Source organism: Carettochelys insculpta, chromosome 7 (genome assembly GCF_033958435.1).
Source record: "Carettochelys insculpta isolate YL-2023 chromosome 7, ASM3395843v1, whole genome shotgun sequence".
In the NCBI taxonomy this organism is placed as follows: Eukaryota; Metazoa; Chordata; order Testudines; family Carettochelyidae; genus Carettochelys; species Carettochelys insculpta.
Window position 1 is genome coordinate 37,481,589 of NC_134143.1, and position 20,750 is coordinate 37,502,338.

The 20,750-nt window shown below is 41.3% G+C and overlaps 1 protein-coding gene across 4 annotated transcripts in view; it reads right to left on the minus strand.

Moving 5' to 3' along the window:
* PRKG1 (protein kinase cGMP-dependent 1) overlaps positions 1 to 20,750 on the minus strand; it is an 880,390-nt gene that overhangs the window by 22,936 nt on the left and 836,704 nt on the right. For all 4 annotated transcript variants that reach the window (XM_075000323.1, XM_075000322.1, XM_075000324.1 and 1 more), the window contains one exon: positions 5,407 to 5,546. In XM_075000323.1, the coding sequence (XP_074856424.1) occupies positions 5,407 to 5,546 (140 nt within the window). The remainder of the gene's footprint in view (positions 1 to 5,406; positions 5,547 to 20,750) is intronic.

Consider the following 20,750-nt stretch of genomic DNA (forward strand, 5'->3'; position numbering starts at 1 on the left):
ACACTTTACTATGTCTGTTTACACTCACTTCGCACCTTTGGAAGATTTGCTTTGTAACCGCATCATACAGAACACTTTTTAAAAAACAAATCAAAAAGCTTAGATTCTGGAACATAATTCTTCAGCAACCAGTGGCTTCTGTGACTGTGTAAGTGCATCCAATGCACAAAGCTCTGTATGAGTTAAGCATTATGGGCCTGATGATCTCAAGTGACTACAATTAAAACAGAAAGTATTGCAGAATCAAACAGTTCAAAGTACTGTTGTGTGACATATGTTATGACAGAGGGATAGAACAGCTGAATGTTTGATTGAGCATGATTAAATTGTTTAATGCAGTAGTCTTTTATTTTTGAGGGATTTGGTTAATTATCATCTTAGGTAACATGAAAATGTGCTGGTCTCAATGTAGTACCTATTGGACATTACAACACAAATCTGGGCATAGTTTGTTTTTGGTCTACATTTGGCCAGAGCACTGCACAATGTCACTTAAGGTAATAAGGACAATAATAATAAACCAACAGTCACACACTTTGGGATAACTATTCATCTTGTTCACTTCTACTAGAAAACTCTGAAACTTGTGATCCAGGTTGGGACTGAGGATAACTTGCTGACTTGTATGAGGAAGCTTGCAAAGTTTCACTGAATCAATACTACTTGTCTCTTGATTTCATGAGTGCAAATGGTCACAGAAAAACACAGATTAAAGCAGTAAATGCTCCTCTATTTGTGAACTATTTTTCTTGATTCACTAAAATGTACCACGTGATCACAGAAGATTAATAGAAATAAATATAAACCTGTCTTTTAGATCCTTCTTAACTACTATACAATTTTTCAATTTATTTTGACACTTAGGGGGCTTCTGTACAAGCTCAAATAGCCAATATTTAGTTATCTACTTGTTTTGGTTAAGATCTGTAGAAAGAATCCAGTAGTGGGATGATATACTAACACAGGAACAGCCATGCTGGGTCAGACGAAAGATCCATCCAGCCCAGTATCCTGTCTGCTGACTGTGGCCAATACCATGTGCCCCAGAGGAAGTGAACCGAGTAGATAATAATCAAATAATCTCTCTCCTGCCATCCGTCTCCAGCCTCTGACAAACAAAGGCTAGGTACACCATTCCGTACCCATCCTGGCTAATAGCCATTAGTGGACCTAACCTCCATGAATTTATCTAGCTCTTTTTTAAATCTTGTAATAGTCCTAGTCTTCACTGCCTCGTCTGGCAAGGAGTTCCACAGGTTAACTGTGGTGCTATGTGAAGAGAACTTCCTTTTATATGTTTTAAACCTGCTGCCCATTAATTTCATTTGGTGTCCCCTAGTTCTTATATTACGGAAACAGGTAAATATTTTTTTCTTGTTCGCTTTCTTCACACTACTCATGATTTTATATACCTCTGTCACATTCCCCATTAGTCTTCTCTTTTCTAAACTGAAAGGTCCTAGTGTCTTTAATCTCTCTTCATATGGGACCGGTTCCAAACCCCTAATAATTGTAGTTGCCCTTTTCTGAACCTTTTCTACTGCCAATATATGTATTTTTTAAGATCAGGAGACTGCATCTGTGTGCAGTATTCAATATGTACGTGTACCACGGCTTTATATCAGGGCAATAAGGTATTCTCCATCTTATTCTCTATTCCTTTTTAATGATTTCTAACATCCTGTTTGCTTTTTTGACTGCCGCTGCACACTGCGTGGATGTTGTCAAAGAACTATCCCCGATGACTCCAAGGTCCCTTTTCTGATTAGTTGTAGCTAAATTAGTCCCCATCATATTGTATGTATAGTTGCAGTTATTTTTTCCAGTGTACATTACTTTACATTTATCCAGATTAAATTTCATTGCCATTGCATTGCCCAATCATTTAGTCTTGTGAGAGCATTTTGAAGTTCTTCACAGCCTGCTTTGGTCTTAACTATCTTGAGCAGTTTAGTGTCGTCTGCAAACTTCACCACTTCACAGGTTTGGTCCTAGGACTGACCCTTGGGGAACACCACTAGCAATCCCTCCCAATTCTGAAAATTTACCATTTATTCCTAGCCTATGTTTCCTGTCTTTTAACCAGTTCTCAGTCCATGAAAGGATCTTCCCTCCTCTCTCATGACAACTGAATTTACGTAACATATTTTGGTGAGGGACCTTGTCAGAGGCTTTCTGGAAATCTAAGTACATTGTAGCTGCGTCTACACGTGCACACTACTTCGAAGTAGCGGCACCAACTTCGAAATAGCGCCCGTCGCGTCTACACGCGTCAGGCGCTATTTCGAAGTTAACTTCGACGTTAGGCGGCGAGACGTCGAAGTCGCTAACCTCATGAGGAGATAGGAATAGCGCCCTACTTCGATGTTCAACGTCGAAGTAGGGACCGTGTAGACGATCCGCGTCCCGCAACGTCGAAATTGCTGGGTCCTCCATGGCGGCCATCAGCTGGGGGGTTGAGAGATGCTCTCTCTCCAGCCCCTGCGGGGCTCTATGGTCACCGTGGGCAGCAGCCCTTAGCCCAGGGCTTCTGGCTGCTTCTGCGGCAGCTGGGGATCTATGCTGCAGGCACAGGGTCTGCAACCAGTTGTCAGCTCTGTGGATCTTGTGTTGTTTAGTGCAACTGTGTCTGGGAGGGGCCCTTTAAGGGAGCGGCTGGCTGTTGAGTCCGCCCTGTGACCCTGTCTGCAGCTGTGCCTGGCATCCCTATTTCGATGTGTGCTACTTTGACGTGTAGACGTTCCCTCGCTGCGCCTATTTCGATGTTGGGCTGAGCAACGTCGAAGTTGAACATCGACGTTGCCGGCCCTGGAGCACGTGTAGACGTTATTCATCGAAATAGACTATTTCGATGTCGCAACATCGAAATAAGCTATTTCAATGTTGGCTGCACGTGTAGACGTAGCCTGTGTCTACTGGATCCCCCTTGTCCACGTGTTTGTTGACCCCTTCAAAGAACTCTAATAGATTAGTAAAACATGATTTTCCTTTACAGAAACCCTGTTGATGTTTGCCCAACAACTTATGTTTTTCAATGTGCCTATTTGTCTAAGCTATGCCTCATCAGCTAGTCTGATATTTATACTCATACTAGAGATAAGGGCTACCTGAGTATATACTCTGTGTGCCATGGTGACAAGTATGCAGCAATAACCTAAACAGTTTCTGATCAATTTTAACAATGTTAGATTTACTCATTCTTAAAGTAGTCCTGCAAGTAGTTCATTACATGAGCAGCCTTATTTTAGTGCTTTCACCCCAGTATTCTGCAATAGATCTGACGATAAAGAGAAATAATTTCCTGGATCTCATCTTATACATGTATTAAATAAACAAAAGAGAAGGGAAGAAGCTGTTTAATATATATTTCATTAGCTATTGAGGTCAGTGTTACAAGACTTGTAAGTTTGCAGGATCAGGCTCTCAGTCTTGAGAATATGTTCTTTTCCAATTACATGAAAATGTCCTTTGTATTTTTAGTTGACATGTCCTGCTAGCTCAGTCAGTATATTGATTCAGAGAGTGGGTAGCACATTCAAAAATTTAGAAAATAATTTGTATGCTGTAATAGTCTACAAGAAGTACTTGGCATTTCAGAGGTATGTCCAATCTAGATAACTGAGGCATTTTTTGGATATAATCTGAAAGAAAAGCAAAGTATAAAGATGATTGAAGCATTACATCGTGTCACTCTCTTTATATCATACAGTATTTGCTGTGGCAAATGAATCAAGCATGAGGTTGAAATAAATATATTACAAATGGAATAACAGATGGTGCTTCAAGTCTTTTCAAGATATATACATACACAATTTTCCTTTCAAGTCTGCGTAACTTAATGCTTACACAAGATAAGATACGAGAAAACACTTCTCTTTATCTAATGTCTAGCATAGAGTACAGAGAACAAATTCACTACCCCTCAGAAACATATGGAGCGAAGTTATTGTTCCATTTCAGATCAGTACTAAGAGGGAGTATTTGCTGTGTTTATATGTCTAGACCCATGCTCAGAGTGATCACTTGTGCACTGCAGTCCTTCCAACGGTGTTTCCTCTTCTGTTAAATCTCACAGAGGCCCCTCTGCCATCCAGGGTCTGCACAGACTTAGGAAATGAGACTAGACAGTGGGGGAGGAGAAGTGAGGATGTAACATGGACACATCATCTCTGCTCCATCCCTGTGGAGTTCATATAGGTAGATAATAAAGTCCCCTGCTACGTTATCTCTTCTGCTGAGCCCCATCACCAGCAAAACTGAGCTATAAGGGAGTGGAAGTTCTGTCAAAGACTAGAGCTGGTGCAAATGCAGAGAGCCCTTCCCATGGATCTGAAAGTATTTCTTAAGTCTCTAATAGGCGTTGCAGCATATTTTACTTTGGAGGAGATATCCCCAGCAGTGATGTGGGGAAGGAGTTTTTGTGAGGGTGTTCTGGAGAGTTCATTCTCCACAGACTTGTGCATGGATTTTACCACAAAGAGAATGACTTGGGCCCTAGGTTTATTAATCTACCTAATATGTTGAATAATATTGTCAATACCTTTGTCATAATGATTAAATGTCAGATTTAGCAACTCCTCAAGGCTCTTACGATAATCTTGACTATATAAGGGAGTATCTCACCATCCATTTTTTCTTAAAATGTTCCACAATATAAGAATCTAAGTGTGATTATGATCAGAAAAGTGACCATGGCCACCTCTTATACATTCACTTGCTGATCAACATTTGGTTTTACTGCTTTTTTACTCCTGGAGAGTAAATAAGCCGGAGGGATGATCATCTAGATTCAGTTTTAGCATGCATAATTAAAAGATTTGCTGAATTTGTTGACTCCATACTGGTGCAGGATCCAGAAAGAGTGCACTTGACTTCCAGAATCTAAGGCTACGTCTACACTATGAGATAAAATCGATTTTATTAAAATAACTTCTTAACACTGGGTTTTATCCATTCAGTTGTGAGCATCTTCACCTTCACACATGCTCCCCACAAAATCGACTTACTGCTGCCACACACAAGTAGCTTAAATTGAGGGTTGCTGCAGTTTATTGTGGGAAGATGGCATCATATACCCACATCTACTTGTGGGGCCAGAACACAATGGGGCTGAGGGAACCAGAATACTGAGAGACAAGACTGCTGGCTGTAAACAAACTTTATGGGACCATGGGAAATTTGGCCACACCCATGATAAGTGGACATGAGGCTAATTAAAATCACTCTGGACTGTAGATGTTGCCAGACCAGAGAGGTTCAACCTGTTTAACTTAAAGGTGTGTTACCTTCAGTGCTTGTGGGACAATTCATGACCACTTCCATAATACACTGCAATTTTATGAGAAACAATAGCAAGTCTGAGATGTTCTCAATTTGAAACGAGTTTATGAAGTGGACTGACAATACCTCACAATGAAGTCTGAATGAGCCCCCTGCATTATCTGCTTCTCTGAGCGTATGTGCTCCTGCTGTCTTGTGTCCACTATGTGACGTTTCTTCAGTATCTTCATTGCAAATGTTTTGGATTCTTCACTTTTCAGCTGGACCTTGAATAAAAGTGGCACATTTGTTAGTTAGAAGACCATAATACCTTAGAAATTAACAGTCTGGAATTTTGGATGGGCATATTTAGCTTCTTCTGAAAATGTTAGATCTTCTGAAGAATAGAAAGTTCACTTCATAGGAATAGAAAGTTTATTTTATAGGGGGACATAAACATAATTAAACAAACAAATAAAAATGCACTTATTTCTTAGATGACTAAAGATGACTGTTCTTGTCTTCAGTAGTCTTTTCTTCACCAATATGATCCTTCCTTTCCCCACCTTCTGAATGAGCTCCAGAACACCAGACTGCACACCGGAACACCCCTTCCTCAGTGGAAAAGCACCCTCATGTTCCTTGAATGCTTACACCCACTGACTGACACAATCTCCTTGCACAATACCACTGTGAATTTTGTGAGCAATTGATTTTTCCAGTTCCTAGTTTGACACAACAGCACACTTTGTCTCTGACTTCTGATTTCCAGGCCAAGAGAAGGGTTTGGCTGAATGGACAGATGGATCACAGTAAGAGGCCAGGCTGAGCCAGAGGTAGACAGGAGAAGAGTTTGTAGCAGCAAGAACTTATTCAAGCATAAGCTATGACCCATTTTAACTCCCAAAAGCTAGGAACCCTCTCTTTTCCAACAGAGTGTTTCCTAACTTCTCTCTTAGGAAATTAATTTACTGTAGGCAATAACCATTTGCAAATTAGTTTCCCATGCTTTAATAAAGCATACATTTTAACTCATTGGATGCATTCACATTTGACAGTATGATACACAATTGAACTGAAAAGCCATTTATTACAACTGGAAAAAACAATCACATCACCATTATATATTTCTCTGAGATATATTCACAACATAAAGACGCTGGTGCTCATAGACATACAACTTCAATAGAAAATCTTTTCTATAACTATAACATATCCACTGGCTTTGACAAGGCAAGGTAGTCCCTGAAAGGGTTAAAAGCATGCAGAAACGCAGCTTTTTCTTTTTCTTTTTCTTTTTCTTTTCCTTAATTTGCCCACCCAGTCTACTACTTTGCTAAATTCCTCCCCTGGTTACAGTAAAGGAGTCATATCACACCATCTTGTCACATTGTGACAAGTGCACATAGCTAATTCATTTTTTTCGTATAGAGCAGTGTATGGTACAAATGCTATTTGTCAATTTTTACAAAAACATAGAGAAGCAGCCAGCTTTCATTTTGAAACCTATTACTCTACCCAGTATTTTGAAATGCAGGCCAGATCAGAAATCTAGTTTGTGTCTGGGGGAGGGACATCATGTGAATTCAATAGAACTTACTTAAAAAAATAATTTTTATTAAACAAAAGGACAACCAGATTTCCGTAAAAGTAAAGAAAATAAAAAGATCTAGGCTGGCCTAAGAAAAAAATCACCATCAAACATTTTCCTAGCCTGTCTTTGAAAACTATAATTTTTAAATATTTCCACTTTCCCATCAGTCCTTGCTGAATGGCTATGAAGACATTTTAAATGGTACACTTAATTGCCAAGTATGTAATAAGTGAGTGGAAAACATATATATAGGTTGATTTGCGCAGAATGAGAGCTTTTACTATAAATTAGGGCTTTTCTATACTAAGTGGAAGATGGATCCAGTTAGGGTCAATCTTCCCAGAGTTTGGTTTTGTGCATCTGGTAAAGATGCAGCAAAATCAGTCTGTCTGAGGTCAGTGATAGTGTGGCATAAGGAAGGTCGATGGCAGAATATATAGGCTAGTCTTCACTAGGGAAATAAGTTGATTCCGATATGTCAAATCTAGCTATGGAAATACCACAGCCAGAACTGTGTATCTGAAATCAACTTATCTCCATAGTATAGACATAGCCTTAAGCTGACACAACAGCTGTCCTCTCTAAAGTAGGGTTAACACATATGAATATACTAAATTTAAAACAACAGGTATAAATGCACACCAAACAACACTGCTTAAAGAGCAACTCTTGTCCACGTGATTCAGCAAGAATGTTTAATAAGTGATAATCCATTTTATACATATAACATTTTTTCACAATCTCTTCAATTTTTAAATTCCACTTCAGAAATCTTATCTACAGTGAGCAAATCACACATATTAGAGTTCTTTACACCTGTCATACACGTCACATTTGTTGCTCTGCTTAAGGCTACAGCATCTCACGACAAGTAGTCTACAAAATACAATTTAAGATTGATGAATTCTAAGAAAATCTGAAGAAGGGCTGAACGTACTTTCATTACGTAGACCCTTCTGGCAACACTTATGAGGGTTTCATTTATACATATGTTCCTGTCACTACTTGCATTGGAAGCACCATGTTGTTTCAGACTCTGGTTTGCTAGTTTATATTTTTTGCTGTTGCCATATGCTGAGGTTCTAGTATTCCCCTTGCCACTGATACAACTCTTTGCTTTACAATAAATGGGATAAATCCTTAGATGCTTGTAGGTCTGTTTTTAAATTGTGAACAATTCTTTTTTAAAAAAAGCCTCCTGGCGTTTCAGTATAACTTAAGTCCTGGTAGCTGTGGTTTTTATTTTCTTCATATTTTGCAAGCATTTTCAGTCTTCCACTAAACTTTTGTTTTTCCAGAGGAATAGCTCTTGCTTCCCACACTGAGATTCTCAACTATTAGTTTTTCTTGAAGGTTATGCTTCCCACCTAATTTTATGAAACTGGAGTATCCACATAAAATGAAAATAAATATTTCTCGCCATCCATCTCATCCATCAAGGTTTCTCAGTTCCTCTGTTGCATTTACACTGCACTGTGCTGCCGTGCTATGCATTGTGCCCTTAAAATGAGGGAGGAGGGAAATAGTTGTGGATTTACTGAATGAGGAAAAGGAAGGCGTTCTGTGTATTAATTTGCATAGATATCATATGCACCTCAGTTCACCTATTTGATATTATTCTACATGATTACATAGAATTAATTCAAACAAGGCTCTTTAATGTGAGAACATACAGGAAATGAAACTGGCACAGAATATCAGAGCATGGCAGAAAATACCAAGGAATTTGAGGAAAAAGTAGAGAAATTGCTTTAAAAAAAGTTTACTTTTTCAAGACCAGAGCTTTGAATCAGAGGGGATATTAAAACCTTAATAACAGCATCCTGAAAGAAGCAGATTCAGAGCCTTGTCATCAGCTGCTGAGGGGAAGCTACTGACAGTGACACATTGAGTGACAGTCTTGGCAGCAAGCAGGCTGGGTCTCTGGACCCAGAGATGGAATTGATTGGGCTGAATGGAACTTACCAAAGCATGTGAGAAAACAGTAAACTGGTTTAGATATGGGAAAATATGTGCACAGGCCCTTTTTGTTTTATTCCTTTTGGAGGGTACTATACATCTGTGGTTAAAAAATATCCCTTGTTTTGAGGAAGGTATTTTTGAATCACTTTAATTAGCCACTGTCACATATTCTCAGAGGATACCAGTGCCAAATAGAGTTGAACCTGTTGGATTACAGTTTGTAAACAGGAGGTCTGTAGCCCAGAGATCCAACCTGGAATTGCAAGGTTCCACTCAGAATGGGATAAATGTAGTAAAACTTGTCCCTAAGGGTGCACAGAACAGAAACTACATGGAAAATAAAGCACAGTTTTCTCTGTAACTGTGAGTGTGCAAAAATCTAATTCTCTCTATCAGATACCCCAATTGCTCAGTTCTCTACTAGAATTATATATTTAATAAAGAGCAAGCAGCTGCCACAGTAATAATTTCAAACAAAAGCCAGTGCACAATCATAGTGGTACTGCTGGCGTTACAAATAGGACTTGTTTTCTTTTGTCATTTTTATAGATAAATAGTTCAGAAACAAAACACTAATATATAAACAATGAAATCAACAGAAAATCATTAGAAGACTCAATACAAAAGCAACCCATCTCAGTCTAATCACAGAATTTTTAAAATTATGTTCACTGTTCCATTTCTTATGTGTATAAATTTTATTTATACTTTTTATTTTTTCACACAACCTACTGCCTTTATTTTTAACTTTGGCATCTAATAAATCTTTGTAATGATCTGAGTGATTTTTCAGACCAATAACTTTTAAAATTTTATGATGACTGGTAATAACAATAAATCATATGTCCACATATTTTTTCTTCCCTTTCTAGTATATCATTCCAATAGCATGGATTTTTTTGCAAAGAATTATGCCATTTATAGCAAGGACTACTTTTTTAAATGACTGTCTTCAGTGAGGCAAGTAATTCATAGCATTCCAAGGAAGCTTCAAAATGAATAAATAGAGCAAAAGTAGTTACTTTTTGGAGAGAAAAAATACTCAGCAATTTTCTTATTATCTAATTACAGTTCTACCTCCACGACCATACAGAACACACAAAAAGCAACAACTAATTAATGCAAGGTATTGACCTAAAGCCACAACACCATTCCAATTTTCTACTTACATTCCTAACTTACTTTAAATTGTGTAAGTACTGCAAGTGTTTCAGATCAGTGTGAGTAAGGAAAATTGGCATCTACTTTTGGAGACAAGTCCTTTGTTCAGGTCTACGCTGTTCTGAAATCTGAGAAGTTGGAACAAGGCAGGTAATGACAATATTTGGAATTTATATTCACTGAATGACCCAGAACCCCTCAGGAATATCAGGACAGATTTGTACGTGTGCATATCCAATCCAAGAAGCACTTTCACATCATGAGATGGCAGATTTCAGGATCCTGACAAAAGGAAGAAAGGTGAGCAGTAGAATACAGACCCTTGATTTCAGAAGGGTAGACTTCAATTCCCTGAGAGAACTGATGGGCAGGATCCCTTGGGAAATGGATATGAAGGGGAAAGGAGTTTAGGAGAACTAGCAGTATTTTAAAGAAGCTTTATTGAAGGCACAGGAATAAATCATCCTGATGTGCAGTAAGACTACCAAACAGGGTAGCAATCAGCTTGGCTTAACATGGAAATCCTTGGTGAGCTCAAACTCAAAAAGCGTGCATGTAAGTGAAAATGTGGACAGATGACTAAGAAGGAATATAAATATATGGATGAAGAAAGCTGGGGAGTAATCAGGAAAGCAAAAGCACAATTCAAAAGGCAACTAGCAAGGAATGTGAAGAGTAACAAGAAGGGTTTCTACAGGAATGTTAACAATAGGAGGGTGATCAGAGTGTGCAGGGCTGTGACTGGGTGAGGGAGGTAACCTAGAGACAGATGATGTATGAAAATGCTGAAATACTTAATGCTTTTTTTGGGTTTTTTTTTTTTTTTTTTTTTTTGCTTCAGTCTTCATGGACAAGATCAATTCCCAAACTATGGCACTAGGCAATGCAGTATTGAAAGGAGGTTGGCAGCCCTCGGTGGAGAAAGAACAAGGTAAGAAATACTTAGAAAGCTGGATGTACAGAAATCCATGGGTCTGGATTTAATGCATCCAAGGTTACTGAGAGAACTGGCAGATGTCATTGCAGAGCCTTTGGCCATTATCTTTGAAAACTCATGGAGACCAGGAGAGATCCTGGCTGACTGGGAAAAAGAAAATGTAGTTCCCATCTTTAAAAAAGGAAACAAGGACAATCTAGGGAACTATAAACCAGTCAGCCTTACCTCAGTCACTGGAAAAATCATGGACGGAATCCTCAAGAAATCCATTTTGGAGCACTTGGAAGAGGGGAAAATAATCAAGAATAGTTAACATGGATTTACCAAGGGCAAGTTGTATCTGACCAATCTGATTAGCTTCTGTCACGAGGTAACTGGCTTTGTGGTCATGGAGAAGTCAATAGATGCGATATACCTTGACTTTAGCAAAGTTTTTGATACAGTCTCCCACAACATTCTTGCCCATAAGTTAAGGAAGTATGGATTGGACACATGGACTGTAAGATGGTAGAGAGCTGACTTGACAGATGAGCCTGTAGGCACCCAGGCCTATGGCAGTGCCCATAGCTCTGGGTGGGACCGCGGCCACCCCGGCTGTCCCGGGATGCCCAAGGTCTGTAGCACCAGCCCAGCCCTCAGTTCAGGGCAGGGCAGCAGCTCACAGTTTGCAGCACAAGCCCAGCCCTCAGTTCAGGGTGGGGCAACAGCACTAGGTTTGGGGAACAAGCCCAGCCCTTAGTTCAGGACGGGACGTTAGCCCAAGGGTGGAGGAACAAGCCCAGCAAGGGCTTACCCTGTGAGGGAGTGGGGTAGGGGGTCGCAGGCCCTCCCACACCACTGCGACCCGGCCCGGGGCCCTGTGGGTCGTTTACACACAGCCACAGCGGTGGGGATCCAGGCCGCAACACACCGCCATGGGTTCTGGTGCAGCGTTCCCCGGGCCACTTCCTACCTCCACCTCTGTCGGGGGAAGGTTCCAGTCCATCTGGTCAGGGGGTCCCACGGGGTTGGCCCCCTCCAAATCGTCTACCTCTGGGGGCTCCGGCCAGTCGGTCATCTCCACATCATTGGGGTAGTCTGGCAGCGGTAGCATGGTGGGTTCGAGGCAATCCTGGGCCTGGGGGTTGCAGGGGTCCACTGGAACTCTGGGGAAGTCCGCTCCTGGGGCCTCGTGGTTGCTAGCCCCTGGCTGGCTGGCTGGGCCTGGGGTTTCCTCCAAGGAGGGGGTCCCCCACCGGCGTGAGGGTCCTAGCAGGTCTGGGAAGTTTGGGTAGGTCCCCTGGGGCATCCGGATCCGTAGCTGTCCAGGCTGGTCTGGGCCGCTGGGGGCTTGCTCCTCCCGACCGGCCGGGTGGCAGCGGGTTCTCTGCCCCTGGCGTCTGGGAGCCCGCGAAGGCACTCCCTCCCTGCCTGGAGGCCCAGGCTTTAATGGGTCCCGCACTCTGCCCTTGGCCCTTCTGGCTCTAGGCCCCGCCCTCTGAGGGGTGGGCCACTGGTGTTCTGGCCCCAGGCCCGCCCACCAGGGCTTCTGCACAGCCTCCTCTGCCTCTGAGTCAGTGGGAGGCCACAGTGGCTCACTACAGAGCCCAACAGCTAGTGGTCAGTGGCTCAATATCTGGTTGGCAGTCAGTTTCAGTGGAGTGCCCCAAGGATTGGTTCTAGGGCCAGCCTTGTTCAACATGTTTATTAATGACCTTGATGAGGGGATGGATTGCACCCTCAGCAAATCTGCAGATGACACAAAGCTAGGGGGACAGGTAGGTATATTGGAGGGTAGGGATAGGGCCCAGAGTGACCTAGACAAATTGGAGGATTGGGCCAAAAGAAATTTGATGAGGTTCAACAAGGAGAAGTGCAGAGTCCTGCACTTGGGACAGAAGAATTCCAACCATTGTTATGAGCTGGGGACCAACTGGCTAAATAGCAGTGCAGTAGTAAAGGACCTGGGGATTAGAGTGCATGAGAGGCTGGATATGAGTCAACAGTGTGTCCTTGTAGCCAAGAAGGCTAATGGCATATGGGGGTGCATTAGTAGAAGCATTTTCAGCAGATCCAGAGAAGTTATTGTTCCCTCTACTTGGCGCTGACTGGAGAATTGCATCCATCCTTGGTCCCCCCAAGGATGTGGACACATTGGAGCTAGTTCAGCAGAGGGCAACAAAAATGATTAAGGGGCTGGAGCAAATGACCTATGAGGAGAGGCTGAGGGATTTGGGCTTATAAAGTTTGCAGGAGAGAAGATTGAGGGGTGATTTGGTAGCAGCCTTCAACTTCCTGAAAGGGGGCTCTAGAGAGGATGGAGAGAAACTATTCTCAGTGGTGACAGATGGCAGAACAAGGAGCAATGTTCTGAAAGTACAGAGAGAAAGGTGTAGGTTGGATGTTAGGAAAGAAGTATTTCACCAGGAGGATGGTGAAGCACTGGAATGCATTACCAAGAGAGGTGGTGGAATTTCCATTCCTAGAGGTTTTTAAATCCCAGCTTGACTTAGTCATGGCTGCAATGATTTAGTTGGGGTTGATCCTGCTTCAGGCAGGTGGCTGGACTAAATGAGTTCCCGAGGTCCCTTCCAGCCCTAGAATTCTGTGATTCTATGATTCACATTTAGCACTATGTTCAAAAATCTTCCAGTCATTATGGTTTCTGGTCCACTACTTCAGTAAACCTAATCTGCACAGACAAAGTAGTGGAATGCAAAACAGATCGACAATGGACCTGCTATTGCAAGAATCTAGGGATCTCTCAATATACTGAAGAGTCTATGTACCTATTCTTATGACTTGGGCAAGGTGCCTTTAGTATTGAGTTTGTTAAAAGCACAAGCACTATGGTTTCTCTGATCTCTGTGTTGCAAATGAAATTATGAAGCAGTGCTCCTGTTTCTCTTTCCAGCACGTTTTCTGTCAACACATTTGCAAACTGAAGTAACACTGGTGCATTCTTCCTGAAATGCAAAGGGAAAGAAATAAGGTAGAGCCTGTAGATAGAACTCATGCTCACATTCCATGTTGAAAGGTGATGTATAAAAATATAGGTTCTTGCATAAAATTAGATTACATGGATTTGATTAGACAGCTCTAAAGGATTCTTTATTTCCAAATGACCTGCATCCCATTGACAGAAAGAAAGGCAAATCCTTGTTTAAATATAAACCAGCCTATGACATTAACAGCAGAAACGCTATGGGAAAATTTGTTTTGCTTTACTTTCTAAAAGGTATTAATCCAGATATTGCATTGAATATTTGTAGGTAGTCCGTCATGTCCAACAATGATGTCTTGAGCTTGCACAGGCTCATCAGTTGTGGACTCGCATGTAACTGAGGAGTCCAAGCTTTGAATGGCATGGGTGTTCACAGTGGGGGCCAGGGAATTGAAGTGGCTCTGTTGGCGCGGCTGCTGCTGTTGCTTTCTTCTTCTCATGAGCATCTATGAGGCGTATGCGTCGCTGCTCTTCAAAGTTGTCATACGTGTGTTGTACAAGACCATGCCAGCCCGTTCAGTCTTTTGCATGCTGATCTGGTTTTAAACCAGCATGAGCAATGTTGGCCTTCACGCAGTCTTTATACCTCTTGCGAGGCCTACCTTGATTCCTTTTGCCCTGGGAAAGTTCACCGTAGAGGAGCTGCTTAGGGATTCTTGACTCCTCCATTCGTATGACAGGCCCTGTCCAGCGAAGCTGGGCTTTCAGAATCATGGCTTTGATGCTTGTGGTTCCTGCTCTATCCAGGACTTCCAAGTTCTTAACTCTGTCGTGCCATTGAATGTGCAGAACTGACCTCAGGCTGCATGTGTGGAAGCGCTCCAGCAGTTTTATATTTTTCTGTACAAGACCCAGGTTTCACAGCCATACAGGAGACTGGTCAGGATTATAGCCTTGTACAGTTTCAGTTTAGTGGACTGTTGGATATTGTGCTGATTCAACACTTGCACTCTCAGATGTCCTAGTGCCCATCTGGCCTGGCAGATTCTGGCATTACAGGGTTGGTTAAAGTAGAGTCTGCAACTTTATCGTAACAGAACTAAGGAAAACTGCCAGGCATCTCCTCCCAATGAAAGCCATCCATCAGATTAATTTCAGAACAATTTCCAAAGAAAAATAAATTCTTGACGTGAGACTCAGGGTATCAGAGGGGTAGCTGTGTTATCCACAAAAACAATGAGAAGTCCTGTAATATTATAAACTAACAGATCTGCATCTGATGAAGTGGCTCTTTGCCCACAGAAGCTTATGCTCCAAATACGTTAGTTTATAAGGTCCACAGGATTTTACATTGTTTTATCAATACTACAGTCCCTGTCCCTAACCAAACCTCATGTGCACTTTTAGGAAGGTAATTTGTTCCTTCCCCTGAGGCCTCCATTGCAATGTGGGAAGAGTTTTTAACAGGGAGGTGGCTGAAATTCACAACACAGTGGGACATTCAGCAGTAAAAAAACAGGAAAGGAAACATCAGAACAAAACAAGGGAAAGGCAGATGGGCAGAGCAAGCTGGTACAAAGGTTGTGTATGTCTTGGAGGCACAATATAAGCTTCTCTATCCTTGTGGAGTACCACTGAGCCTGTGGGTGTGCCTAGTAGTTATGAATTGGCCTGTTGTATTGAAACAAAGTTCCTGCCCATGCACAAACCTGATGCTAGTACTCCATGGGGAAGCCTCGTCATGCTATGTTTCATTATGGTGAACCAACTCACTTTGTATTGGTTTATTAATCATTAATATCACAGTTTAACAGGTTTTTTGAGGGAGGATAGCTCAGTGGTTTGAGCATTGGCCTGCTAAACCCAGGGTTGTGAGCTCAATCCTTGAGAAGGCCATTTAGGGATTGGGGCAAATAGATGTCAGGAATGGTGCTTGGCCCTGCCAAGAGGGCAGGGGACTGGACTAGATGACTTCCCAAGGTCCCTTCCAGTTCTAGGAGATTTGTTTCCCCAATTATTTTTTTTTTATTTATAAACCTGAACATATTGGTTACAATCTGAAAGTCCATTAGCGTGATAATCTCCTTTTAAGAAAACATTAGGATATTTCACTGAAATGGGCTTCATTTTGCTGCCAACTGCTGTGAACATATATGACAGCTTTGAGAAAATATTTCTGTTCAAAATGTCATTACCAGCTCAAGGGTTTCCTACTCTTTGGTTGTTGTATTGCTTAAAATGATGGTTGAGAACCTGAGGATTAGCATAAGAGCCTTGTAAAGATACATATTTTTTAAATCCTGTCAGAAAGAGGTCAAGAGCTTTCAGTAATTAGAGCAACATCCATACAAAATTAGTTAAGCCAAGATGCTAACATTTGGGAGAAGAGAAGAAAACAGATATAACCTCCCACTCTTCTCAATTCTTATTTCATTAGACCTCAGTTGGCTTTTGCATGGCTCACTCAGCTTAATTTACTGTTTCTCTGGAACCACTCCAAAATTGCATCTCTGCTTATGATGGGTGAGCTACTTTAGCTTCCAACACACTTTCCATGCAACGACTGATTTTTTGAAGACAGTTGTAATTCACAGACAAATAAGCATTTTAATCTTTAAAACATTTTTTCAGACTTTCAGACAAATGAATAGTTAGCATGAAAAAAGTCAGAAATTTCATGATGTATTAGGAATGACACCAGCTATTTGTATGTAATTTCAATGAGATTTGTGTCACTGCAATATTAATCATCCTTTTCTATAATTAACCCTTAACAAATATTTATTAGAATGTGGAGTAATTTTCCAAAGGAAGAATTTTTGAATGAAGATTACCGAGAAGGTTGTGATGAGTCAAAGCAGGACCTAGAGTCCTCATGACAGTCTTGACCTCAGGCACAATCTGGTTTTCCAATATAGCACAGAGAGGGCACGGGTTTCTTTAGTGAATGCTTCCCTTGTAGTGGATGAAAGTAAAAGAAAATTGCATTTTTGACTATTATCTATATCTGACATTATTAAAATGCTTGTGGACTGGGGCAGGGGTACATGAAGTTGTACTTGAATAACTTTGTTCCTTCTGAGGGTTATTATAGATCATATTCCATCTCTCATGTTTTATATTCAGATTATTAGTTCAGGTAGTATGGTCTGTGGTGTCTTCAGTACTCAGATGAGGCTCAGCTCCATTTCTGCTTTATTACCTTGTTGGTGAAGTTGCTCATCTCTTTCAGAATTGAGATGAAATTCAGGCATGGCTGAGACCTGGCAGCCCGATGCCAAAAAGACAAGACAAAGGTAATGTTACTTAGAGGGGCGAAACAGTGAGAAACTATAGTGAAGGTTACATCAGCTTCCTTGAAAGAGGTAATGTGCTTCCTTTTTGCATTTCTGGTTCACAGCTTGAGGGTCTAGCTATATATAGAATCAGCTGAGGATCTCTAGAGAGCACTAGTGCTTTTTTCCCACCTGCATGGGGCAGATAAGAACATAAGAACATAAGAATGGCCATACTGGGTCAGACCAAAGGTCCATCAAGCCCAGCATCCCATCTGCTGACGGTGGCCAATGCCAGGTGCCCCAGAAAAGGAGAACAGAAGACAAGTGATTTATCTCCTGCCATCCATCTCCTGCCCTTGTTATGAAGGCTAGGGCACCATACTTTATCCCTGGCTAATAGCCATTTATGGACCTGACCTGCAAAAATTTATCAAGCTCTTTTTTAAACCCTAATAGAGTCCTGGCCTTCACAGCCTCCTCGGGCAAGGAGTTCCACAGGTTGACTGTGCGCTGTGTGAAGAAAAATTTCCTTTTATTAGTTTTGAACCTACTACCCATCAATTTCATTTGGTGTCCCCTAGTTCTTGTATTATGGGAAAAGGTAAATAATTTTTCTATATTCACTTTCTCCACACCGTTCATGATTTTATATACCTCTATCATATCGCCCCTCAATCGCCTTTTTTCCAAACTGAAAAGTCCCAGTCTCTCTAGCCTCTCCCCATATGGGACCCTTTCCAAGCCCCTAATCATCTTAGTCGCCCTTTTCTGAACCTTTTCTAATGCCAATATATCTTTTTTGAGGTGAGGAGACCACATCTGCACGCAGTACTCGAGATGTGGGCGTACCATAGTTTTATATAGGGGAAGTATGATATCTTTTGTCTTATTATCGATCCCTTTTTTAATAATTCCTAACATCCTATTTGCCTTACTAACTGCCGCTGCACACTGCGTGGATGTCTTCAGAGAACTATCCACTATAACTCCAAGATCCCTTTCCTGATCTGTCGTAGCTAAATTTGACCCCATCATGTAGTACGTGTAATTTGGGTTATTTTTTCCAACATGCATTACCTTACACTTACCCACATTAAATTTCATTTGCCATTTTGCTGCCCAATCACTCAGTTTGCTGAGATCTTTTTGTAGTTCTTCACAATCCCTTTTGCTTTTGACTGTCCTGAACAACTTGGTGTCATCTGCAAACTTTGCCACCTCACTGCTTACCTCATTTTCTAGATCATTGATGAACAAGTTGAACAGGATCGGTCCCAGGACTGACCCCTGGGGAACACCACTAGTTACCCCCCTCCATTGTGAAAATTTACCATTTATTCCAACCCTTTGTTTTCTGTCTATTAACCAATTCCCGATCCATGAAAGGACCTTTCCTCCTATCCCATGACCACCTAATTTACATAAAAGCCTTTGGTGTGGGACCGTGTCAAAGGCTTTCTGGAAATCTAGGTATATTATGTCCACTGGGTGCCCCTTGTCCGCATGTTTATTAACCCCTTCAAAGAATTCTAATAGATTAGACAGACACGACTTCCCTCTGCAAAAACCATGCTGACTTTTGCCCAACAATTCGTGCTCTTCTATGTGCCTTGCAATTTTACTCTTTACTAGTGTTTCTACTAATTTACCTGGTACTGATGTTAAACTTATCGGTCTATAATTGCCAGGATCTCCTCTAGAGCCTTTTTTAAATATTGGTGTTATATTGGCCGTCTTCCAGTCATTTGGTACCAAAGTGGATTTAAAGGATAGGTTACAAACCACTGTTAATAACTCCGCAATTTCACATTTGAGTTCTTTCAGAACCCTTGGGTGAATGCCATCTGGTCCTGGAGACTTGTTACTATTCAGCTTATCAATTAATTCCAAAACCTCCTCTAATGTCACTTCAATCTGAGTGAGTTCCTCAGATTTGTCACCTAAAAAGGCTGGCTCAGATTTAGGAACCTCTGTAACATCTTCAGCCGTGAAGACTGAAGCAAAGAAATCATTTAATCGCTCCGCAATGGCACTGTCTTCCTTGATCGCTCCTTTTATATCTTTATCATCCAAGGGCCCCACTGCTTTTTTAGCAGGCTTCCTGCTTCTAATGTATTTAAAAAACATTTTACTATTGTTTTTTGAATTTTTGGCTAGCTGTTCCTCAAACTCTTTTTTGGCTTTTCTTACTACATTATGACAGTTAATTTGGGAGTGTTTATGTTCCTTTCTATTTTCCTCACTAGGATTTGACTTCCACTTTTTAAAAGCTGCCCTTTTCTCTCTCACTGCCTTTTTAACATGGCTGTTTAGCCATGGTGGTTCTTTGTTAGGTCTCTTACTGTGTTTTTTTATTTGGGGTACACATTTAAGTTGGGCCTCTAGTATGGTGTCTTTAAACAGTTTCCATGCAGCTTCCAGGGATTTTAGTTTAATTACTCTACCTTTTAGTTTCTGTTTAACTAGCTTCCTCATTTTAGTGTAATTCCCCTTTTTGAAATTAAATGCCAGAGTGTTTGACCGCTGCGGTGTTCTTCCCAACACAGGAATATTAAAAGTTATTATATTGTGGTCACTATTTCCAAGCGGTCCAGTAACAGTTACCTCTTGGACCAGATCCTGCGTTCCAGTCAAGACTAGATCGAGAATCGACTCTCCCCTTGTGGGTTCCTGTACTAGCTGCTCCAAGAAGCAGTCATTTAAGGCATCAAGAAATTTAATCTCTGAATCCCGTCCTGAGGTGACATGCACCCAATCAATATGGGGATAATTGAAATCTCCTATTATTACTGTGTTTTTTATTTTGATAGCCTCTCTAATCTCCCTCATCATTTCAGCATCACTATCACTGTCCTGGTTAGGTGGTCGGTAATATATTCCTAATGCCATATTCATATTAGAGGAATGAATTGTTATCCATAATGATTCTATGGAACATTTTGATTCCTTTAGGATTTTTACTTCATTTGATTCTATATTATCCTTCACATATAGTACCACTCCGCCACCCGCACGACCTGTTCTGTCTTTCCGATATAATTTATATCCCGGTATGATAGTGTCCCACTGATTGTCCTCATTCCACCATGTTTCTGAGATGCCTATTATGTCAACTTCCTCCTTTGATATGAGGTACTCCAGTTCACCCATCTTATTAGACAGACTCCTAGCATTAGTGTAAAAGCATGTTAGAAAACTACCACTATTTATATGTCCGCCTTTCACAGACGCGTTGGATTTTTTTATGCACGATTGTTTCACATCTGATCTTGCCCATATATTATTTCCCACGTTCCCTATCTGACTAACTTCTAGGGAATCCCTGTCTATGGAGCCTCGTGTAAGAGAAGTCTCCGTCCGATCCAGGTGCTCCCCCGCACCAATCGGCTTTCCCCCACCTCTTAGTTTAAAAACTGCTCTATGACCTTTTTAATGTTTAATGCCAGCAGTCTGGATCCACCTTGATTTAGGTGGAGCCCATCATTCCTGTATAGGCTCCCCCTACCCCAAAAGTGTCCCCAGTTCCTAATAAATCTAAACCCCTCTTCCCTACACCATCGTCTCATCCACGCATTGAGACTCTGAAGTTCTGCCTGTCTATCTGGCCCTGCGCGTGGAACTGGAAGCATTTCAGAG